We start from the raw sequence: 18,889 nt of genomic DNA on the forward strand, positions 1-18,889 counted from the left end.
TCAGGAAACTCCATCTTTTATAGAAAAGCATTTCAATTGGCACCTCCAGGGTTAAACTTTTGTCGCAGAGGAAGAGTATCAAGTAGCTTTCCAAAAGGGGAAAACCCCCAATTTAGAAACTGCCATGTTTAAAAGATAGACAAACATACACTAGTTTACACTGCTTTCTATGAAAGGAATAACTCACAGCTCCTGGGGTGTATGTTACTTTGCTTTTCTTTCTGCGTCTGTCATCTATAGAATGTATATATCAGGGTGAGGACTGTCAGTCACAGTTAATAAAAAACCCCAGAACATGACTGAGATCCTTTTTAATATAGATCCATTTGACAATGGCTCGCAATTTATTGTCTCATAAATCAAAAGCAAAGTGTTTATCTTATCATTCAGAGGCATCCCTTCTCCTTCTGTGTCCTAGCCCCTCCCCCTGTGCCAGTTTCCAGCCCCTCAAAGATGCTTTGTGCAAGAAAGTGCAAGTTCCCCATTCTGGCTTTATTGATGTTCCCTTCTCCTCTCTTCCTGGCTCCCCCCCAAACCAAGCGAACAGACCAAATGGCCCGGGTTCTCCCCCAATGCCTGCCCTGCATTTACGGGGAGGAGAGCGGGAGAGGGAGCGTGCATTCTGAGCAGGCTGCTCTGACTCCGACCACAGGCTGTTTCGTGCAGGCTGCCCCTCTTCCTCAAAACCGTGCATCCCCTCCCTGAAGCAGCAGGCAGTGTGCCTCCATTCAGACACATTTGGTATGCATGAGCACGGCTGCAGGCAGAGGGGAGGTGGCTCTCTCAAGAAGGTTCAGTGGCTCAGGCAACGCCACTTGACTAGTCTCCCAAGTTCCAAGAAGCCTCTGCCCTGATGGAATTTGCAGATGTGAAGATGACCATGGGATGCCAGGGTCGTGGGGGACTATTTATTTTCTAGGCATTGCTCAGGTTTGCAGTTTCTGTTTTTTCTGGTGGAATTTTGAAGGGGTCATGAATCAAACTGATGCTCCTCGACCCCTAAACTGGACCATCCGGAAGCTGTGCCACGCAGCCTTTCTCCCATCTGTCAGACTTCTTAAGGTACTGTAACTTGCTGCTTTGAATGGCTCTAATTGTGCTTTTCAGGTCTCAATACCCAACTTCGCACTCGGGCCAGGACGCACATTTTGGGGATCAGAAATGCATGCAGTGCTAGCTCTGTTGTCCGTGGTTTGAGAGGGGTTCTCAGCGCCCCTCACCCCATGGTATCAGGGAGGAGCCGATGGTCTGAGCCACATTAGAGAATGAGATTATGGTCGCAGAGAATGGGCTTCCTGAGTGCTTCCCCCACCCCTCCCAAATATCCCTAAAATAGAATTAATTAACTTCTTTGGGAGGGTGGGAGCAGTAGTGGAAGTGAAATCTTTTACTCCCCTGTGTTTGGCTACAGGGCTTTTTTTCCCTTCCCTGGGGAAGCCCTTCGACCTAGTTTCCCTTTAAATGGAACCTGAGAGAACAAAGGATTCTCCTCATTATTTTAAAAGTCCTGTGTCCTTAGGTGGTTGCTCAGGTAAAGACAAAGAATAAGCCTCATCAGATTGTGACTTTTTTAGTGTTCTTGATTATTTTTAAAACTGTGTGATAATTTTAGTCTCCTAAGTGAAGTCAGTAGTGGAAAAGTATTGTTAAATATATACTGAACGTCTGCCTCTAGCTCTCTTGAGCTCTGAGTTACACAAAAGAATGGTACTACGTACACCTGAGCAAGGATTGCTACCGTGTACCTGCAGCCCTCCTCTTTCCAGAAGCAAATCCATGAAAGATACTGAACAAGCCCCCACAACTTCATAATAATTTGCCTTTATCATGTGCCTTGTAGGGAAAGAGATGCAAATGCAATTTAAAGGGTGCAGAAAACAAGTATCCCCCCCCCCCCCCCCCAGGAAAGAGGACGTGGTAACATTTATTTGGGAAAGGGCTAATTTCTGGATGTCCCATGGCCAAGAAGTTAAAAAGCCCTGGCAAAGTTCTTAATTCTCTTTTTCATCCTAATACGATGTTTTGATTTAAGGATCACTGGACATTGAGTCCAATCAGCCACAATGAAAGATTAAAGAATTAGACCTGAATAAACTATACTTGCGATGATTTGTTTGTTTGTTTTCCCTGAGGCTGTGTTCTGGTTGAGTCAAGTTTGATGTGGACAATTAGTTCTGTATAGCCAAGTGGCTTTTCACAACAGAGCATTTATTACCCACCCTGTGAGTTTTCTTTCTTTTTTTAAAAAAGATTTTATTTTATTAATTCTACAGAGAGAGGAAAGGGGAGGAGTGAGTATTGACTCCTATTTGCTTCACTTTACTTGTTCATTGCTTGCTTGTTGCTTGTCATATGTGCCTTGACCAGGCAACCTCTGCATTCCAGGTTGATGCTCTATCCACTGCGCCACCACAGGCCAAGCCACCCACGAGTTCTCCTTATTCTGTTCAACACAAACTGCCTCCCATGACCCATACAAACCCCTATCACTTTGTTGTCACAGTGAGGCTTTGCTTCCCCAAGATTATTAAAGAAGAAAAGCAGGTTTGGGGATGGGGACTGGAAGAAAAGCTTTCTTGGATGTAAATGCTTCTCCTGTATGGGAACCATGTGTGTGATGGGACATGAAAAAGAATGAAACCAGGGAACTAACAAACAAATATAAATTTTCCTCCAGAATCACTACTGAATCAAGGGTCTGGGGCAAAGAATGTCTTGGCAAATCCAAGTATGATTGTGAAGATTGCTTCTAACAATTTGATGTGCAATGGGAAGCATTTTCCAGTTAAAGTCAGTCATTGGCTTTACCCCAAAAGAATGCCTTTTAACTTAACACCATGATCTTAATAGGTGTGTGTATACCAACCTCGATATATTATTAAATAATTATCTTGTTTTTTAATGGAAAATGTAATTAATCATTTACTTGTCATAAAACCATCAGAGAAGTATTTGTTTGAGGTAGATTATCTTTAGAAAACCTGTAATCTTTTTTTAATTAAAAGTACTGTCCATGCTGTTTATCAGTAGATATTGTCAGTAGTACACCAATACTGTTGGCATACAGTTCAAATCTACCATACTTTATTAACATCCTTTATTAACATGGTGCTTTATAACAATTCATCCAATAAAGTACATTAATGAGTATTCTTCCAATTCTCTCAATATCTGAAAGACAGGATGTGTTTTACTAGAGAACTTCTTTTCCAAATTGACATCTGGATTTTTGGAAGATTATAGCTATCCTAGGAGACTTCAGATATTGAGCATATTTCAAGCTCTTAAAAAAAATGAATCGGTACCGAATTCTTTCAGCAATACTTACAAAGAGATGAAAACTGCTTTTGTATAAGAGTAATTGTAGTATCAACATTCTGGATGTGGATGTTATATAAGTTCCCCCTCTTCTGGGTTGTTGCTGTCCTGCCTTTGCTTTGCAAACACCTATATATTCTTGCCTGGCTTTTATATGTGAAGTGAAATGAAAGTTCATGAGTGATCATTTGCATCTTTTGGCCAGTGCTTTTCTTGGCTTAGTCTAAAAATGAAATATTGAATAATAATAATTCTTAATTTTTTTTCTTACTTTCTGTTTCCTCCCTCCCCTCACAGTCTATTGCTCTACCTCCCCCACACTCCCACTACCATGTTAATTTGATGGATAAATTCTCTGGGTATCCAGGAGTCTATTGAAATCCTAAGCTAACAAACCCAAATTCTCTTATTCAACAGGTAATTTTTTTTCTCTTCCAAGCATTTTTCTAATGCGATGTGCCCTTTCTAGTGCCCTTACTCAGTAAATCCACTGTGGGGCATGGTGACATGATCAAATTTGGCTAAACCCTGATCACTCACCATTTCTGACAGACTGGGCTCAAGCCAATTTTCCTTACTAGTCTTTCCTTGAAAATGTATGTTTCTTTGCTAACTTTATTTTAGTAGCATGCTAATGTTTAGAAATGGCTTCACAACCCTGTTTTCTGTATTTCTCATTTCCTAATAGAAACAAGAACCTAAAGAATCAGAAGGGAAAGATCACTATCTGAAGCATAAATTACACCCAGTAGATGTTGGAATATACCGCTTATTCCTTCTGAAAACATCTCATTTGTTGTTTTGTCCACCTCAGAGCAAATTTTGAACATGCTAACCAACTTAGATTTTGAATTTGGGATTGATTGCATTTGGAAATGAGATTTGAAAATGAATTTCTGGACAGCACATGGTGATGATAGCCGGAAGACAAGCTGTTTTCTAATAGATATATTTCAAAGGGGACCCTTTCTCAACTACTTATCTTTGATTGTTTTCTTTATTCTTCTGTGTTTCAAGATTTCATCTTGCTATTAATCACAAAAAAGTAAAGTTTGTTTCAGTGATAAGCGGTTCTTATCATATTTCATGTTCATGATCAGATCTGCCTCTGCCATTGTTTTATTTGGGAAACCTTATTGGTAACTTGTATTGAATTTGAAGATTAATCTTAGGGCTGAGAACTTTCTTTGTATTGAAGTCTTGGTGGACTTACTAAAGGAAAAGCTTCTGAAAAATAGACTGCGTCGAGGGACAGGAAAGCTCTGTACTTGTAGCATAATTTGTAACATATTAAAGCCTGTTTGCTATTGGAAACTAAAAGATCATTAGAAACCAAAAGATCAGTATGATTTTAGGGTTTTCAAAGTTTTATACTGAAAAACAGTATGATTTTGCTCACTTTGAACAATGTCAGAAAAAGATGAAAGAAAATAATGAAAAGCGTAGTGACCAGGCTAGGCTACTAGATCATAAATTCTGCCCACGTACCAAAGTTTTCTACCTCTATAATTCCATATAATGGTAATCAGTGTCTATTATATTGTTTCTTAAGCATAGCAAGATCCTAATGACAAAATGAATTGAATTTGTCTTCTACATTTGATGCCAGGCATTCCAGAAACTGACTTCCCTTTTGGGTTCTCTTAGATTCATTTAAATTTGTGTTTTAAATTTATGACTTTCACAGTCTTCCTTAGACACTTAAAATTCTATATGTATACATGGCAGGTAAAACGATATCAATGAACCATATGCCAATAAGTAGCAGTTACGTTTCTACAGGAAGAGTGGAAACACATACCTGATATATCTGGTCATGCTGGTGAATGGTAGCGAATGAGATCAGGAAACTTGTTATTGGCCAATTCCACTAAATGCCTTAGAGATGAGAAATGAAGAATAAATTGCTTTTATGAAAACACAGTGCATTGTTAGGCAGAATTGTAAGAGCCTAGTAATAAAGAAACTTTCATCTCATAGTCTCAGCACATCAGCCTCAGATTCCCTTTAACGGAATGAGAGAAAGAAAAGAAAATGTGCCCTAACTAAAACCCAAGAGAGAGAGAGAGCATTTACTGGTGTGTTTCAAATGGTGGCTTCAACTCAGACTGCTGAAAAGTGACCATGCGACTTGCCTTTTTGTGAAATGTTCCTTGGGCAGCCTGAAGGAAATTCCTGAGGCAACAAGAAATCCTCCCGTCTCTGTGGAAAGTGCTGACTTTGGATGCCCTCTGTTGTGGAGGAAGAATGGAAGTGTGTGGGGACTGAGGGAGGATGTAGCTGGGAGGTCCAAGCCCAGGGCCACCAGGTTGGTCTCAAGGGAAATGGTTTTGCCTCTCTGGTAGTTGACTTCCTGCAGGGAAAGAGATACTCTGCCATAGTGACTTTACATTCTGCCCCCTCTACGGCTGCTGGTGTAACTTCAATTCACTTTGAGCTCATCTGAGCACAACTAGATTATAACCTTTTTCCTGTTCCATTGTCTAACATGAAAAAGAGGTTTAATTCTGTGGCTAACAAAAATATTCAGTAAATGTTTATTGAAGAATAAAGGAACAAACAAACACTTGAATGATATGTGAAATCCTAAGAACTCTTAGAAATCACTTGGGGAGCTTGTAAGCAAAGCAAACATTAAAGAACTACCCCAGGGGTTCTGATTCAGCAGGTAGGCGGTGGGCCCAGGACTTTGCCTTTGAACAAGCTCTCCAGTGATTCTGCTGTGAACAGATCTGGGGAGGATCCCCCGTTGAGAAAAGCTGCCGTAGATGGAGCTGAGTGGAGAGAAAGTCCGAGGAACGCCCCCTCTTACGTTGGCCTCTGGGCAGAACAGATCATGTGTTAAAACAGCGAGAACAAAAAGTTTTAAGAACAAAAAGTTTGTGGGTTTTCAGAATTGAAGCATGAAAGATTATGTACAGATAGAGAAGTAAATTGAGTTCAGTGGCCCTGTTTTGGTTTGTAAATGTCAGCATGTTCAGAAACGTCCGTATTCTTTTTACTTTTGGTTTCTTTCCATATTTCTCTGTATAGTTTCATGATGTTTTAACCATGCTATGTACAATTTTAGATTTTTCTATTCTATTGAATTTATGTGGACATATGAGTGTAAACTGGAGCTCCCAAAGATGGTATCCATAGTCAAGATTCTGCAGCATCCTGCTCGTGCCCCCCTTATCTGACGCTCCCTCTGATGGCCCGAGAAATTGTAGTGGTCACTGAAGTGCATGTCCCTTGAATTCCAGTGGTATAATAGTGCCAAGTTAGAAGTGGCCAGTTCACGTGAGGGCCAAGGCCAAAGCAGCCATTGATGTTGCCCACAGTAGGAGAGATTCCTGCTAACCGCCTGTTCTGTCTGACAATTCTCAGAAACTAAGGAAGAAAGAGATTCTGAACAGGGACAGGGGAAAAGACCATCTAGGGCTTTCACTTGGAAAGTTACATTCAGAGTTAAAATAAATTTTATATTAAAAAATATTAAATGATACCTGGTATTGAATATTAAATAAGGGAAATGGAGCTAAACAAAAAATAAATTTGGCTTCTGAGCACATGAGAAAGATACAATGTCATAACGGGTGGGGTGGGGTGGGGTGGAGACAGGTAAAACAAAATCCCTAGAAGGGGGACATATAATTTTTACATTTATCATACCTAAATTTTATATTTAAAAGCACTTAGGAATTCTGCTCCAACTAGTGGCTTTTCTCTACTTCCATTATCAGAGGCATGTGCATAGGAATTTCAGTTTAGGAATAGCGTTGGTAAATGTTGCTTTTTCTCCTCTAAATAATTAAAGATTTTTCAAGGTAGATAGATAGATAGATAGATAGATAGATAGATAGATAGATAGATAGATAGATAGATGGATGAAGGGAGATTTTTGTTGTTTACAAATCCATTAACAGCAACATTTTATATATTGAATTGCTTTACTTGGAGGGAGATTTATCCACTAGAATGAGCTCTTGGAAGAGTGTTTTTGAAAGTGTTATCCCATATTTTAACTAGCAACCCAAATGAACGTTATGCATTGTATCATTTGAGACCATCTCTTCTGAGGTGTAACACTTCAGTGAAGAGACATTGGCTCATTAAAATTATGCCTTTGCCGCCTGACCAGGCGGTGGCGCAGTGGATAGAGCGTCAGACTGGAATGCAGAGGACCCAGGTTCGAGACCCCAAGGTCACCAGCTTGAGTGCGGGCTCATCTGATTTGAGGAAAAAGCTCACCAGCTTGAACCCAAGGTCGCTGGCTCCAGCAAGGGATTACTTGGTAGGCTGAAGGCCCGCGGTCAAGGCACATATGAGAAAGCAATCAATGAACAACTAAGGTGTTGCAATGCGCAATGCAAAACTAATGATTAATGCTTCTCATCTCTCTCCGTTCCTGTCTGTCTGTCCCTGTCTATCCCTCTCTCTGACTCACTCTCTGTCTCTGTAATAAATAAATAAATAAATAAATTAAAACAAAAATTATGCCTTTGCCATGATCACATCTCAGTATCTTATTTTATTGTTAAAAATTGAGTACCCAATATCTCTTTCTCAATCTATATGGGTTCATAATGTTTCCACATCTTGATAGTCCCCATACTCACAGAGCACTGAATGACTTTTATAATTGTTTCTTAGGGGATCATGCATAGAAAGCTAATTTAAGTACTAGAAATGTGGAATAGATAAGTAATATCCCGGGATTAGGAGAAAAGATTGTATATTAACCCTGTTTACTTCAAGACATGATACATGATGATGGCTAAAGGCAGAAAAAGTTGCAGCAAAGAAAGAGCACCAAGTCTATCCTCTGTCCTAATTATTCAGCTATTGCTGGACTAAGCAGGCTTCCTCACATCTCCTTTTCTTCTATACCTTCACCCAATTGCTGGAACCACCCATTCACCAAGTTGCCCAGACTGGAAAACCTGGGTTTATGCCTTTTGCTTTCATCCCTTATGTAATCATCCATACAGTTCTGCTAGGCTTCCCCATAAATATGTCTATGATTCACCCCCCTTCTGTCTATTCCTAGTTCCCAACACCAGTCTCCTTTATTTCTTGAGCCCATAACATTGCAGCTGTCCAGTTCAAATTGATCCTTCCCACAGCCATCGAAATGGCTCACTTAAAATGAAAGTAAGACCAAGATGCTCCCAAGTTTGAAATTCTTCTCCTATAGAATAAAATCTAAGCTCCTTCTTGTGATGCATAAGACCCTCAGTGATATGTCCTCTACTTCTCTGCTTTTATGTTTTGTTTTTTCTTTCCTCAAGTTATGAAATTCCATAAAGCTGGGCTTTTTGCACAGCTAATTTAACTGCCTGGAAAATCTGAACCATTCCTTCTTCTAACTAACTCCTAGCTGTAGTTTAATACTCAATTCAGGTGAGTTGGATGAATTAAGGAAAAAGTTCCCTCAGTCTCCAAAACAAAATGAAACTCTTTTTATATGCATGTCCATGGAAGTCAGTGGGTGTTTCTTCACTTTTTTGTATGTTGTAGTATTAGCTCTTTTACTTCATTTGATGATCTTCTTAAAATCAGTGTATTATTTCTCAGACAAATTGATGTGTGCAGCTGTCAGCAGAGAGACTAAGGGATTTTGAGTGTTAGATGAATTACTCTTGACTAGGTAAATGTCGGAGGAAATGGATAACTGCTCTAGCTGGCAGTGCTCTGAAGTCACTACTTAGAACCAAATGGTATTGTAGGATCTTGGAATTTTTGTCTAATTAAAAAATAATGTATAGCTTGTGGTGGTGTACAGGGTTGGAACAAAGTTGTTTTGCAGTTGTTCATATGGAAAATAATACAGTAAGTCAAAAATAGTAAGAATAAATTCTGTGTTTCTCGTACTCACAACTATAAATCTACTTTCACCCCACCCTGTAATTCATATGTTCCCCTAATTGAAAAATGAATTAAGGAATTGAACCAACATTTAGTACTCAATAAAAGTGATACAGAATAGAATAAGTATTCAGGAAAGAAACTGTAAGTAGGTAGCACCAGATGTCTGCTTTGAAAATATTTACTGCCCTGACCAGGTAGCTATGTTAGTAAGAGCACTGTCCCAAAGTGCAGAGGTTACAGGTTCTATACCAGTCAGGGCACTTATGGAAACAGACCAATGTTTCTGTCTCTCTCCCTTTCCCCCTTCCTCTCTCACTAAAATAAATAAATAAAAAACTTTTAAAAAGAAAAGTAAATATTTACTGAGGAAATTAAAATTACCTCATCTATGAATTATGTTGGTGAAAGGGCATTTTGAAATTTAGACTTTAATATATTATTACCTTTAACAATGTTGTTGGCTGGGTTACACTGTGAATTACAGAAAGTACTATTACAAGAAAAACTACACTGTTAATCTTGCTGAGACAGTCTTACTTTATCCTTTAAGTATGCCTTTTGCAAATGTTGAGAGATAACCATGTCAGCACAATCCTTTTGAAGTATCTAGGCATTTCCATTTAAGGGAAAATGTGACTTAGGATGTGTTTTTATGTGTTAGTATTAGGTTATTTTGCTATACTAGGTATCATGGATAGGTGTCAAATAGAAGTCTTAGTTTATTGGGTTCCAACTAGGAAGAAATCTGACTGATGTCAAAATAAATTTCTTACAGAAGTGATCAGAATCATTAGAAAATTATCTTACTACATGTTGGTTATGAATAATGGTAGCTATGGCTGGGGAAAAAAGGTGCATAATGTTTTTTTGTCGGTTTTTTTGGCATAATCTCCATGCTTATCCATTTTTTTCTTCTAGTGAAAATATTCCAAAGAATGAGCTCTCACACAAATATCCTTAAAAATATTTGCTCTGTAGTGCTAGTTCATGAATAAATGATGTGTTGAACATTTAGGATCTAGTGGTTTAATTTGTAGTTGTTGAATGTTTTAGGTTAGCCTAGTGATTTTCTTTTAGAATAGAGTTTTTTAACCTCAGTAATACTGACATTTGGGGCTGGCTAAATATTTTTTGTGTGATCTATCTCTTGTGCATTGTTGGGCATTTAGCAATATCTTTGGACTTGTACCCACTAGACACCAGGAGTACCGCCTTCCGTCTCCCATTGTGACACCAAAAATGCCTCAAGAGATGATAAATATCCTTTTAGAGGCAAGATTACCCCCTTTTGAGACCACTGCTTTAAGATTTCCCCTTGAAGATGTATTTTAAGGAGTGGGTAGGTGACTAATTTTACTGGAAACCCAATAGAGACTGCCTAGTAATGTGAACAGGATGTTTTGACTTTAGACACACTTTTTTGTGTGTGTCATTTTACAAAAGACTGAATTTAGCTTACATTTTGGGAAATACCTTGTCTAGCTCTAGTCACTAAATACAGAAAGACTAAGAAATTATTTCTCATCCTGTTGTCAATCTTCTCTTGTAAGAAAATTGAATGTGACCAGTTTTCCTGAAAGTATTTGAATGTTTTATATATTATTTCTTTGTGAATTAAAAGCAGAGAATATTTTAATTTGATTGATGTATTAAATAAAATATTACATTTCTGCCAGTATTTTATTCTGTAGTAACCTCTGTTTAAAAATATTGAAGAATAATACAATATAAATTCATTTCAATGAATAAATGATGGAAATATTTTAGTTAATCAAGATGAATTATTTTGTATGATGTTTGCTCATGTGAGCAATCAAAGATTTTGAGGTAAATCCAGTTATTGGCACAAGAAGGCTATGTATTTTAATTTAAACATTAGTATAATTGGCCCTGACCAGTTGGCTCAGTGGATAGATCATTGATCCAGCATGAAGACAGACATCCCAGGTTCAATTCCTGGTCAGGGCACACATGAGAAGTGTCCATATGCTTCTCTTCCCCTCCCCCCCTCCTCTCTCTCTTCCCCTCCCCCCCCTCCTCTCTCTCTTCCCCTTCCTCTCCTCCTGCTCTCTCTTTTCCCCTCACTCTTCCCTTCCTCTCTCTCTTTCCCTCACTCTACCCCCCTCTTCCCCTCACTCGCCTCCTGCTCTCTCTCTTCCCCCCACTCTCTCCCTCCTCTCTCTCTCTTTCTGTCCCTCTCCTCCTCCTCTCTCTCTTCCCCTCTCGCAGCCAGTGGCTCAGTTGATCTGAGCATCGGCCTCAGGCACCAAGAATAGCTTGGTTTGTTTGTAAACATGGCCCCAGATGGTCAGAGCATTGGTCCCAGACGGGTTTGCCAGGTGGATGCAGGTCAGGCTGGACGCAGGAGTCTGTCTCTCTATCACCCCTCCTCTCACGTAAAAAAAGAAAAAGATTAGTATAATTAAAACTAATTTTTATTATTAAATTCAGCATGATAAGATGAACAGAAAAACTAGATTTTAGCCCTAATTCTGCATTTCTTAATATTCTTGCTGAGTTACCTAAAATAGTTTTATCTTTCAATCCCTCAGTTTTCTCATCTATAAAATGACAGACTTGAGTTAGATCAGAGTTGGCAAACTTTTTTTATATGAAAGACAGATTGTAAATGAATTTGTAGGTTATGCAATCTCTACTACTTAACTCAGTCATTATAGTTTGAGAAAGCAATCATGAACAACGCATAACAGATAAATATAATTCTGTTCCAGTAAAACTTACTTCTGAGCCCTGTGCTATAGTTTGAATGTTCCTATGTTGAAATTCTAACTCCTCAAAGGTGATGTAATAATTTTAGTGGATGGGGTGCTATGTTAGGGAGGGACTTAAGTCACGAGGATGGAACCCTTATGAATAGGATTAGTGCCTTATAACAGAGGCTCCAGAAAACTCCCTACCCCCTTCCACCATGTGAAGATACAGGAGAAGGCTGTCACCTAAAGAAGAGAGCCCTCACCAGACTATTATGAAACTCTGATCTTTAACTGCTAGAATGTTGAACAATAGACTTCTGTTTTTTATAAGCCACCCAGTCTGTAGTATTTTTTTAGAGCAGCCTGAACAGGCTAAGACAAACTGAAATTTGAATTTTATGTGATATCATTAAATATTCTTATTTGCATTGTTCTCAACCATTTTTCAATGTAAGAACAATTCTTAGTTTATTGTTTGTATGCAGAGGGTGGAACTTGCTCTGTGGACTGCACTTTGCACATCATGAGATAATTGTTAAGGTCCCTTACAGGTCTGGTGTCCTTGGTTTAAGTAGGAATGATAGAAATCCAAAGTGTGCCCTATTTAATTTAAAACTACTTTGATAATGGAAAGAGCTTAGAGTAAATTATTTATTAATTATAACCATCTCATGCTCATTGGGGAGTGGTATGTAGTATAGTAGGCTTGCTGTCTCACAATTTAGCGCATATTCAGTAAATGTTAGTTGGGGAATGCTTCTATTTCTCTAAAAATTGAGAAAGCCTCAGTTCTTCAAAAAAAATGTCATTATTCACAAAGTAGATTAAAATGTACAGAGAATGAAAGTGAAATGATATTAAAACTTAACATATGAAAAGTTCTTTCTAATTTGCAGAGTATTACATCTAATGAACTGAATTTCATAGCAGCCTGTGAAATAAGTGTAATAAACACAATTACTCATCTTTTTAGCTAAAAAATTACGGGTTGGATAGGTTAAGCTATGTATTAGTGGACTTTTCCAACTCCAGTCTCAGAATTCCTTCTATGGCTTACTCTCTCTTAATATGAAACTGAATTAGATTATAGAGTTATGTATTGATAATACAAACACATAGGTTATTTGGATATTTGACAAAAAAAAAAAAATTAAAAGGCATGTTTTCAAAGTGATAATTGACAAGATACTAAACTTTTCTGCATCTCAGTTTCCTTAGTTACAAGTTAAATAAAAATACGGCTTTGTATTGTTCAGAAATTAGTACATGTTTTGTGTTTGGCATACATTTTCAATTGGTGTGCCATGGAGATACAATGGTGTGATACAGGAATTTTTTAAAATGTAATTCCTTACTAGTAAGGGCTACTGACCTGTTTTCACTTTGGATTGTCAAATTAAAAAATGACAACAACCAACACAACAATAGTCATGTGGTGTGAATGAATAAAAATTATACCTTTTTTGGTCAGATTAGGAAAAAACTATATTTTTTGTATGCTACAGAATTTTAGTAATTAGTTTATCTGTGCCGTCAGATAAAAAAAGATTGAAAATTTCTGGCATACACTATAGTCAGCATTCAGTAAATGAGTTCTTTTCTTTCAACCTAATAAAACAGAAATGATACAATGTAATAAACTGAATTCACAATGTCTTTTGTAATATTTGGGTTAGGGAATACATTTTATTGTATTTGTCAGGGTTCTCCTGAGAAACAGAACCATTAGAATGCGTTTGTATATCAAGAGATTTATTTTAAGCAAATGACTGCCACGAATGTGGAGTTTTGGCAAGTCTAAAATCTGATAGTGGGGATTGGGAGGCTGGAGAGTCAGGAAAGTTGTCATGGTTAGAGTCCAAATGCAATCTGCTATAGAACCAGGAATAGCCACTGTTGCAGATGAAGTCCAAAGGCAATCTTCTGGAGAATTTCTTCCTGCTTCGTGAGAGCCAGGCTTTTTCCTATGCAGGCTTTCAACCGATTAGACAAGGCCCACCCACATTATTGAGGGCAATCTGCTCTACTCAAAGACCACTAATTTAAATGCAAATCTCATCCAAAAAGCACCCACTCAGAAATACACAGACTAATGCTCATTCAATTATCTGGGCACTGTGGCCTAGGCAAACTGACATATAAAATTAACTATCAGCCTGACCTGTGGTAGTGCAGTGGATAAAGTGTCAACCTGGACTGCTGAGGTTGCCAGTTCGAAACCCTGGGCTTGCCTGGTCAAAGCACATATGGGAATTAATGCTTCCTGCTCCTCCCCCTTCTCTCTCTCTCTTTCTCTCTCTCTTTCTCTTTCTTCTCTAAAATGAATAAATAGATAAAAATAATTTAAAAATAAAATTAACTATCACATAGATTATTGTTACAGTTATATTAAAATTACTGTTTTAACTGTATCTTGTCAAATAAGAGAACTGCAGTCATGCAACTTAAGTAAAATTTGTTCTCTAAGACTAATATTTAAGATAGTCAGCAACTGGACTGGAAATGTAGCTGGCCAACACAGGGGCCCAGGCTTCTCTGTTATGGGGCCCTAGAGTCTCTTGGCTCATCAACTCTATACTGTTGTTTTTCTTTGTGGACCAGCTTCCTCTAGTATGCTCTATTTTCACTGACACTTGTCACAGTGCCCAGTTCTATATGATCTTGCAGTTGCATTCCTTACACCTCACCAGTTGGTCTCTCCCATACTCCTCAGGAATCTCATGGAGTCAGATTTGGTCAGATAGTCACCTTTGCCTGCACAGGTAAGGCCAGGGAAATTGAATCAACAGATATTAATATGGCCACAAAGACCCACTTTCCTAGTACATGAAGTGGGTGGGAGCCGATTCTTTCAGCAATGATGTAGGCACAATGCTTCACTAATTCAATTAGCATGAATTCCCTAGACACACAATAGCTTAATGGTTCTGGAAGCCACCCAGGCCTTAAGGGTACTTACTGCATGTAATCCAAAGCTAAGCTTTCACTCTGCAAGCACAGATAACCAATTAATGTGTACCTTTTGCTAATCTATAACAGGAGGAAATGGACTCCCAACTACAGAACCTCATTTTAGGGGTACTATGCAGACACTGTTTCTGATAAGAGCCATAGAGAGCCTGGAAAAATAGTAGGTTCTCCTCTATTAGAAGAACACACTGAAATAAAAAAGAAAGGCTTTTAGAGTCCCACTACAAAATGGCATAATGGTCTCCAGTGTCCCCTTCAATGCCTCCTTGAATTCCCCACTGTTGATGGTTTCACCCCTGCTGAGAGGTCCTATGAAACTTTGAATGGGGTTTGTCAACTCTTCTGGCTCAATGAAATTGTACCATCCCGATTTTGTATCCCTGAGAAATGAAAGCAAAATCGCTCATTGTTGAGAAGTCATAACATGATAGTAAACTGCATATGAGAAAAGTTTTATGTATTTTTAAAAAATGAACCATGCTTAAAAGAGGTCTGTATAAGAGAGATTCATGTTTTAATCAGAATAATCCTGTTTTTGTCTGTATTCTTTCCAAGGGGAAATGTTCATACACATTTAATCCTGTCAGAATGAGTATTGTTTTGTCTTTAGTTGTATAATTATTCACAAGTCAAAACAAGAATATAAAATTAGCTTTCCTCCCACATTCATGTATTCATTCTTCATACCCTTATTTGTTTTACAGTCATCTATTGCAATGCGTCAGAAATAGTGCAGAAGTACTAGAAATTGAAAGATGGAAAATACCAGGCCCCCAATCAAAAGGAGCTAATAGTGGATTTAGGGAGACAGACAAGCAAATTGGTAATGACACAGTGGCTTGATATATGTGTTCATATTGGTGAGCATAGATAAGGGTGGCCAAAGATAGCCTGGCAGTTATACAAAAGGTAACTCCTTATCTGAATATTGAAGGTGAGACCTACGGAAAGTTGAGGCAGAAAGAATATTCCAGATAAACAGTGTGGCATTTATAACAGCAAGGAAGCACCGTAAAGAGTATTTCTCATGGAGGAAGTCCCATGAAAGAAGCTGAAGTATCCCGTGTAAAGGCAACGTTGTGGCGAGCAGTGGGTTGAGGAGGGTGAAATGAAGCAAGCGCCTGCTTCTGGTGGTGGGTGTGGAATATACTATATATCTATATCTTTATATTGCTCTGCTGTACAGCTCATCCTCACTTGCCAGTCTGAACCGTTTAGGCTGCTCAGTTGAAGTGCATGCTGCCACCTCCTCGCCCACGGCCTCCAAGCTCTGGAGATGGCACACTGCCCCCAGCTGTGCAAATGCAGAGGAGAAGCAGGTTTCATAGTCATTTAGTAATTGCTCAGCAGCTGCAGAGTGCTCTATTAAGAGGGTTACACTGTAGGAGGGAGCTTTCCTTTTCTTTTTTCTTTTTTTTTTGTGCCCCTGGCAAACTCATTTTTCATAGCCAAACAACTTTGCAAATGACCTCATTACAGAGAAATGTTTTCTGCTATTTTATACATTTAAAAATGTTCTCATCTGGAGTGATAATGGCCTTATGAGAATTTAAGTAAACAAAAGCGATGGCGCAAGACCTTCTTTAGCTTTGGACTTCTATAACATGGTAGGCAAAGAGAATCACGGGCTTACTTTTCAGTCGTCAACATGGCATAGCACAGAGACGAAGGAGTAGGTGTCCCGATTCAACTAACAAATAAGCTCTCTACAGCAAGACTGTTCAAATGTAACCCGATGTCTCTGGGTTAGTCATCCTCCCCAATCTTGTAAAAGGCTGTAGCAGGTGAACTACTCAAGTGAATTGTTGAACATCATCAAGAAAACTTTGTTAAACTGAGGAGAACATGCACACAGCAAAGTTCATGAGTTTTAATTATCAGCTCAATAATTTTTATGAATGTAATCACTTATGTGACCCCTGCTCATATCAAGACATATTAATTTTTAGCACCCTCAAGAGTTGCCCGATGCCACCACAGTCTCCACCACCCCTGATAACCACTGCCAGGCTTTCATCACTTTATCTTACATTTGCCTGACTTAGAATTTTGAGGAATTACACAGTATATACTCTTGTGTCTGGCTACACACAATATTTCTGAGATTCATTCACTTTGTTTCATCTATTATTCTGCATAATATCATGTTGTATGATTGTACCACACTGTTTTATCCTTTTTCCCTGTGAACAGATATTTGGGCTATTTCCCATTTTGAGCTCCTATGAATAAAGATGCTATGAACATTCATTTAAAGAAATTGAACATTCATGTGAACAAATGCACTCATCTGATTTGTTACATACACTAAAAATGGAATTGCTGGATTATAGGGTAGGCATATATTTGACATTAGTAGAAACTGCCAAAGAGTTCTTCAAAATGGTCATAACAATTTATACACCCCTTAACACAACATGTGAGAATTTTAATTGCTGCATATTCTCACCAAAATTGGTGTTATCTTTATTTTGTTTTAATTTTAACCTTCCTAATGTTTATATAGTTATATTTTATTGTTATACTTTTCATTAACCTGATGAGTAATTTTCACATGAAAAAATATTTGTAAAAAACAGTAACAATAGCAATATATGTATGGGTAAAGCTGAGGAAAGAGGAAAAGAAAATCTTTTATTGAGCTATTATTGTATAGTTAGAAGCCAAGATTCCTGATTTATATTCTGTCAATTTTTAATAATGAGGTAATATTATCTACAGTTTTTAGATGAGAAATTTGTAATTGAGAGATGTTAAATAAAGATAGTAATAATATTAGTTATTTTGCAATGCAGTTAGAAGAAATAAATGAGTTTTACATTTTTACACATCATATTTTTTTATATGAAGTACTGAGAATAGTACCTGGCACATGGAAAGCACTCAAGTTTTTGTGTTTTGAAACATAATGCTGCAAATTATAAATAAAAACAGATGAGTTTGTGGCTTTGAAGGAAAATTGGAATGTGGTAGGCTATAGAGTTCTGTAGCTAAAGTTAGCATGATGAAGTTTTACAAAATGTTGCCTGTATCACTAGGGATGGATTCATATTAGAGATGATGGTCACCCTTGAAAAGTTGAAAAATGTGTCTGATTGTTCTCAGCTACAGTTATTTCATGTCACTTGATTTGGGTGGAATGTATCTACATTTCAGAAAGAGGATATAGCCTGTCATTAACTGGGTGATGAATTCACTGTTTCCACCAAACTTCTTAGATATATCCTATTCATGAGATGTCAAAGTAAATGCTGGAAATACAGACTTGCATAGTGGTTATTGTTAGCTTTCATGGAATAAAAGAGAAGATAAAAATATCTCTGAGTGTACTCTGTTCCCCTAGCCCATATACCTAGTTCCTTAATCAATTATACTTAGTCTACTTAGGATGCTTTTGAAGACTTACTGGCTTCCAGGTTGCTACAGTTAGCAAGATCTCTGTGTTTGGGGCAGGTTTTAGGTTAATAGTTTTGTTTTCAAGGTCCCTTGGGAGTAAATTTCAAAGATTACAGTGACAAATTATTGTGCCAGTATTTTATAATTTTTTTACAGCTTTGGTGTCTGAGATCTCAGACCTTATTTGGCAGGCTTCTCAAATAAATTGTCATATTTTGACATGTTGAAAGACTCACTTACACAGGATACTCAGGTGATAAGAGAGAATATACACCTCACTTTGTTCTAAGGTTCTTATTTTACTTTTTATGTTTAATAATTCTTACTTTATAATAAGAAAATTTAATAGGAGCCTATACTTTGTTTACAATAAGAATTCAGTAGAAAAACTCAGCATGTAATTTATGAAGGATAGGTATTTTTAAATGACCAAAGATGTTATCCTCTTTACTTATTTACATTCTTTTTATGTCAAACATGATTAGAGGTAATAATCTCCTATTTAAAACTAAGAAAAAAACAACTTCTTTGTCTAGTTTTAAAAAAATTGGACTATACCTCAGTTATAAAAACTCAATTTTGGGGAGAGTATAATAAGTACTGGTTTATCATAAAGAGGCAAAGCATATGTGCTGGAC

At 37.7% G+C, this 18,889-nt stretch overlaps 1 protein-coding gene across 6 annotated transcripts in view; it reads left to right on the top strand.

The window, feature by feature from the left end:
* The first annotated feature begins 737 nt into the window (after positions 1-737).
* Positions 738-18,889, top strand: part of TRPM3 (transient receptor potential cation channel subfamily M member 3) — a 541,722-nt gene continuing 523,570 nt past the window's right edge. For 3 of the 6 annotated variants that reach the window (XM_066367997.1, XM_066368000.1, XM_066368001.1), the window contains exon 1: positions 738-1,062. In XM_066367997.1, the coding sequence (XP_066224094.1) occupies positions 886-1,062 (177 nt within the window). In that variant the 5' untranslated portion in view covers positions 738-885. The remainder of the gene's footprint in view (positions 1,063-18,889) is intronic. The other 3 variants (XM_066368002.1, XM_066368003.1, XM_066367998.1) reach the window with 2 other exon arrangements.

The sequence above is a fragment of the Saccopteryx leptura genome, chromosome 2, assembly GCF_036850995.1.
Source record: "Saccopteryx leptura isolate mSacLep1 chromosome 2, mSacLep1_pri_phased_curated, whole genome shotgun sequence".
Classification (NCBI taxonomy): domain Eukaryota; kingdom Metazoa; phylum Chordata; class Mammalia; order Chiroptera; family Emballonuridae; genus Saccopteryx; species Saccopteryx leptura.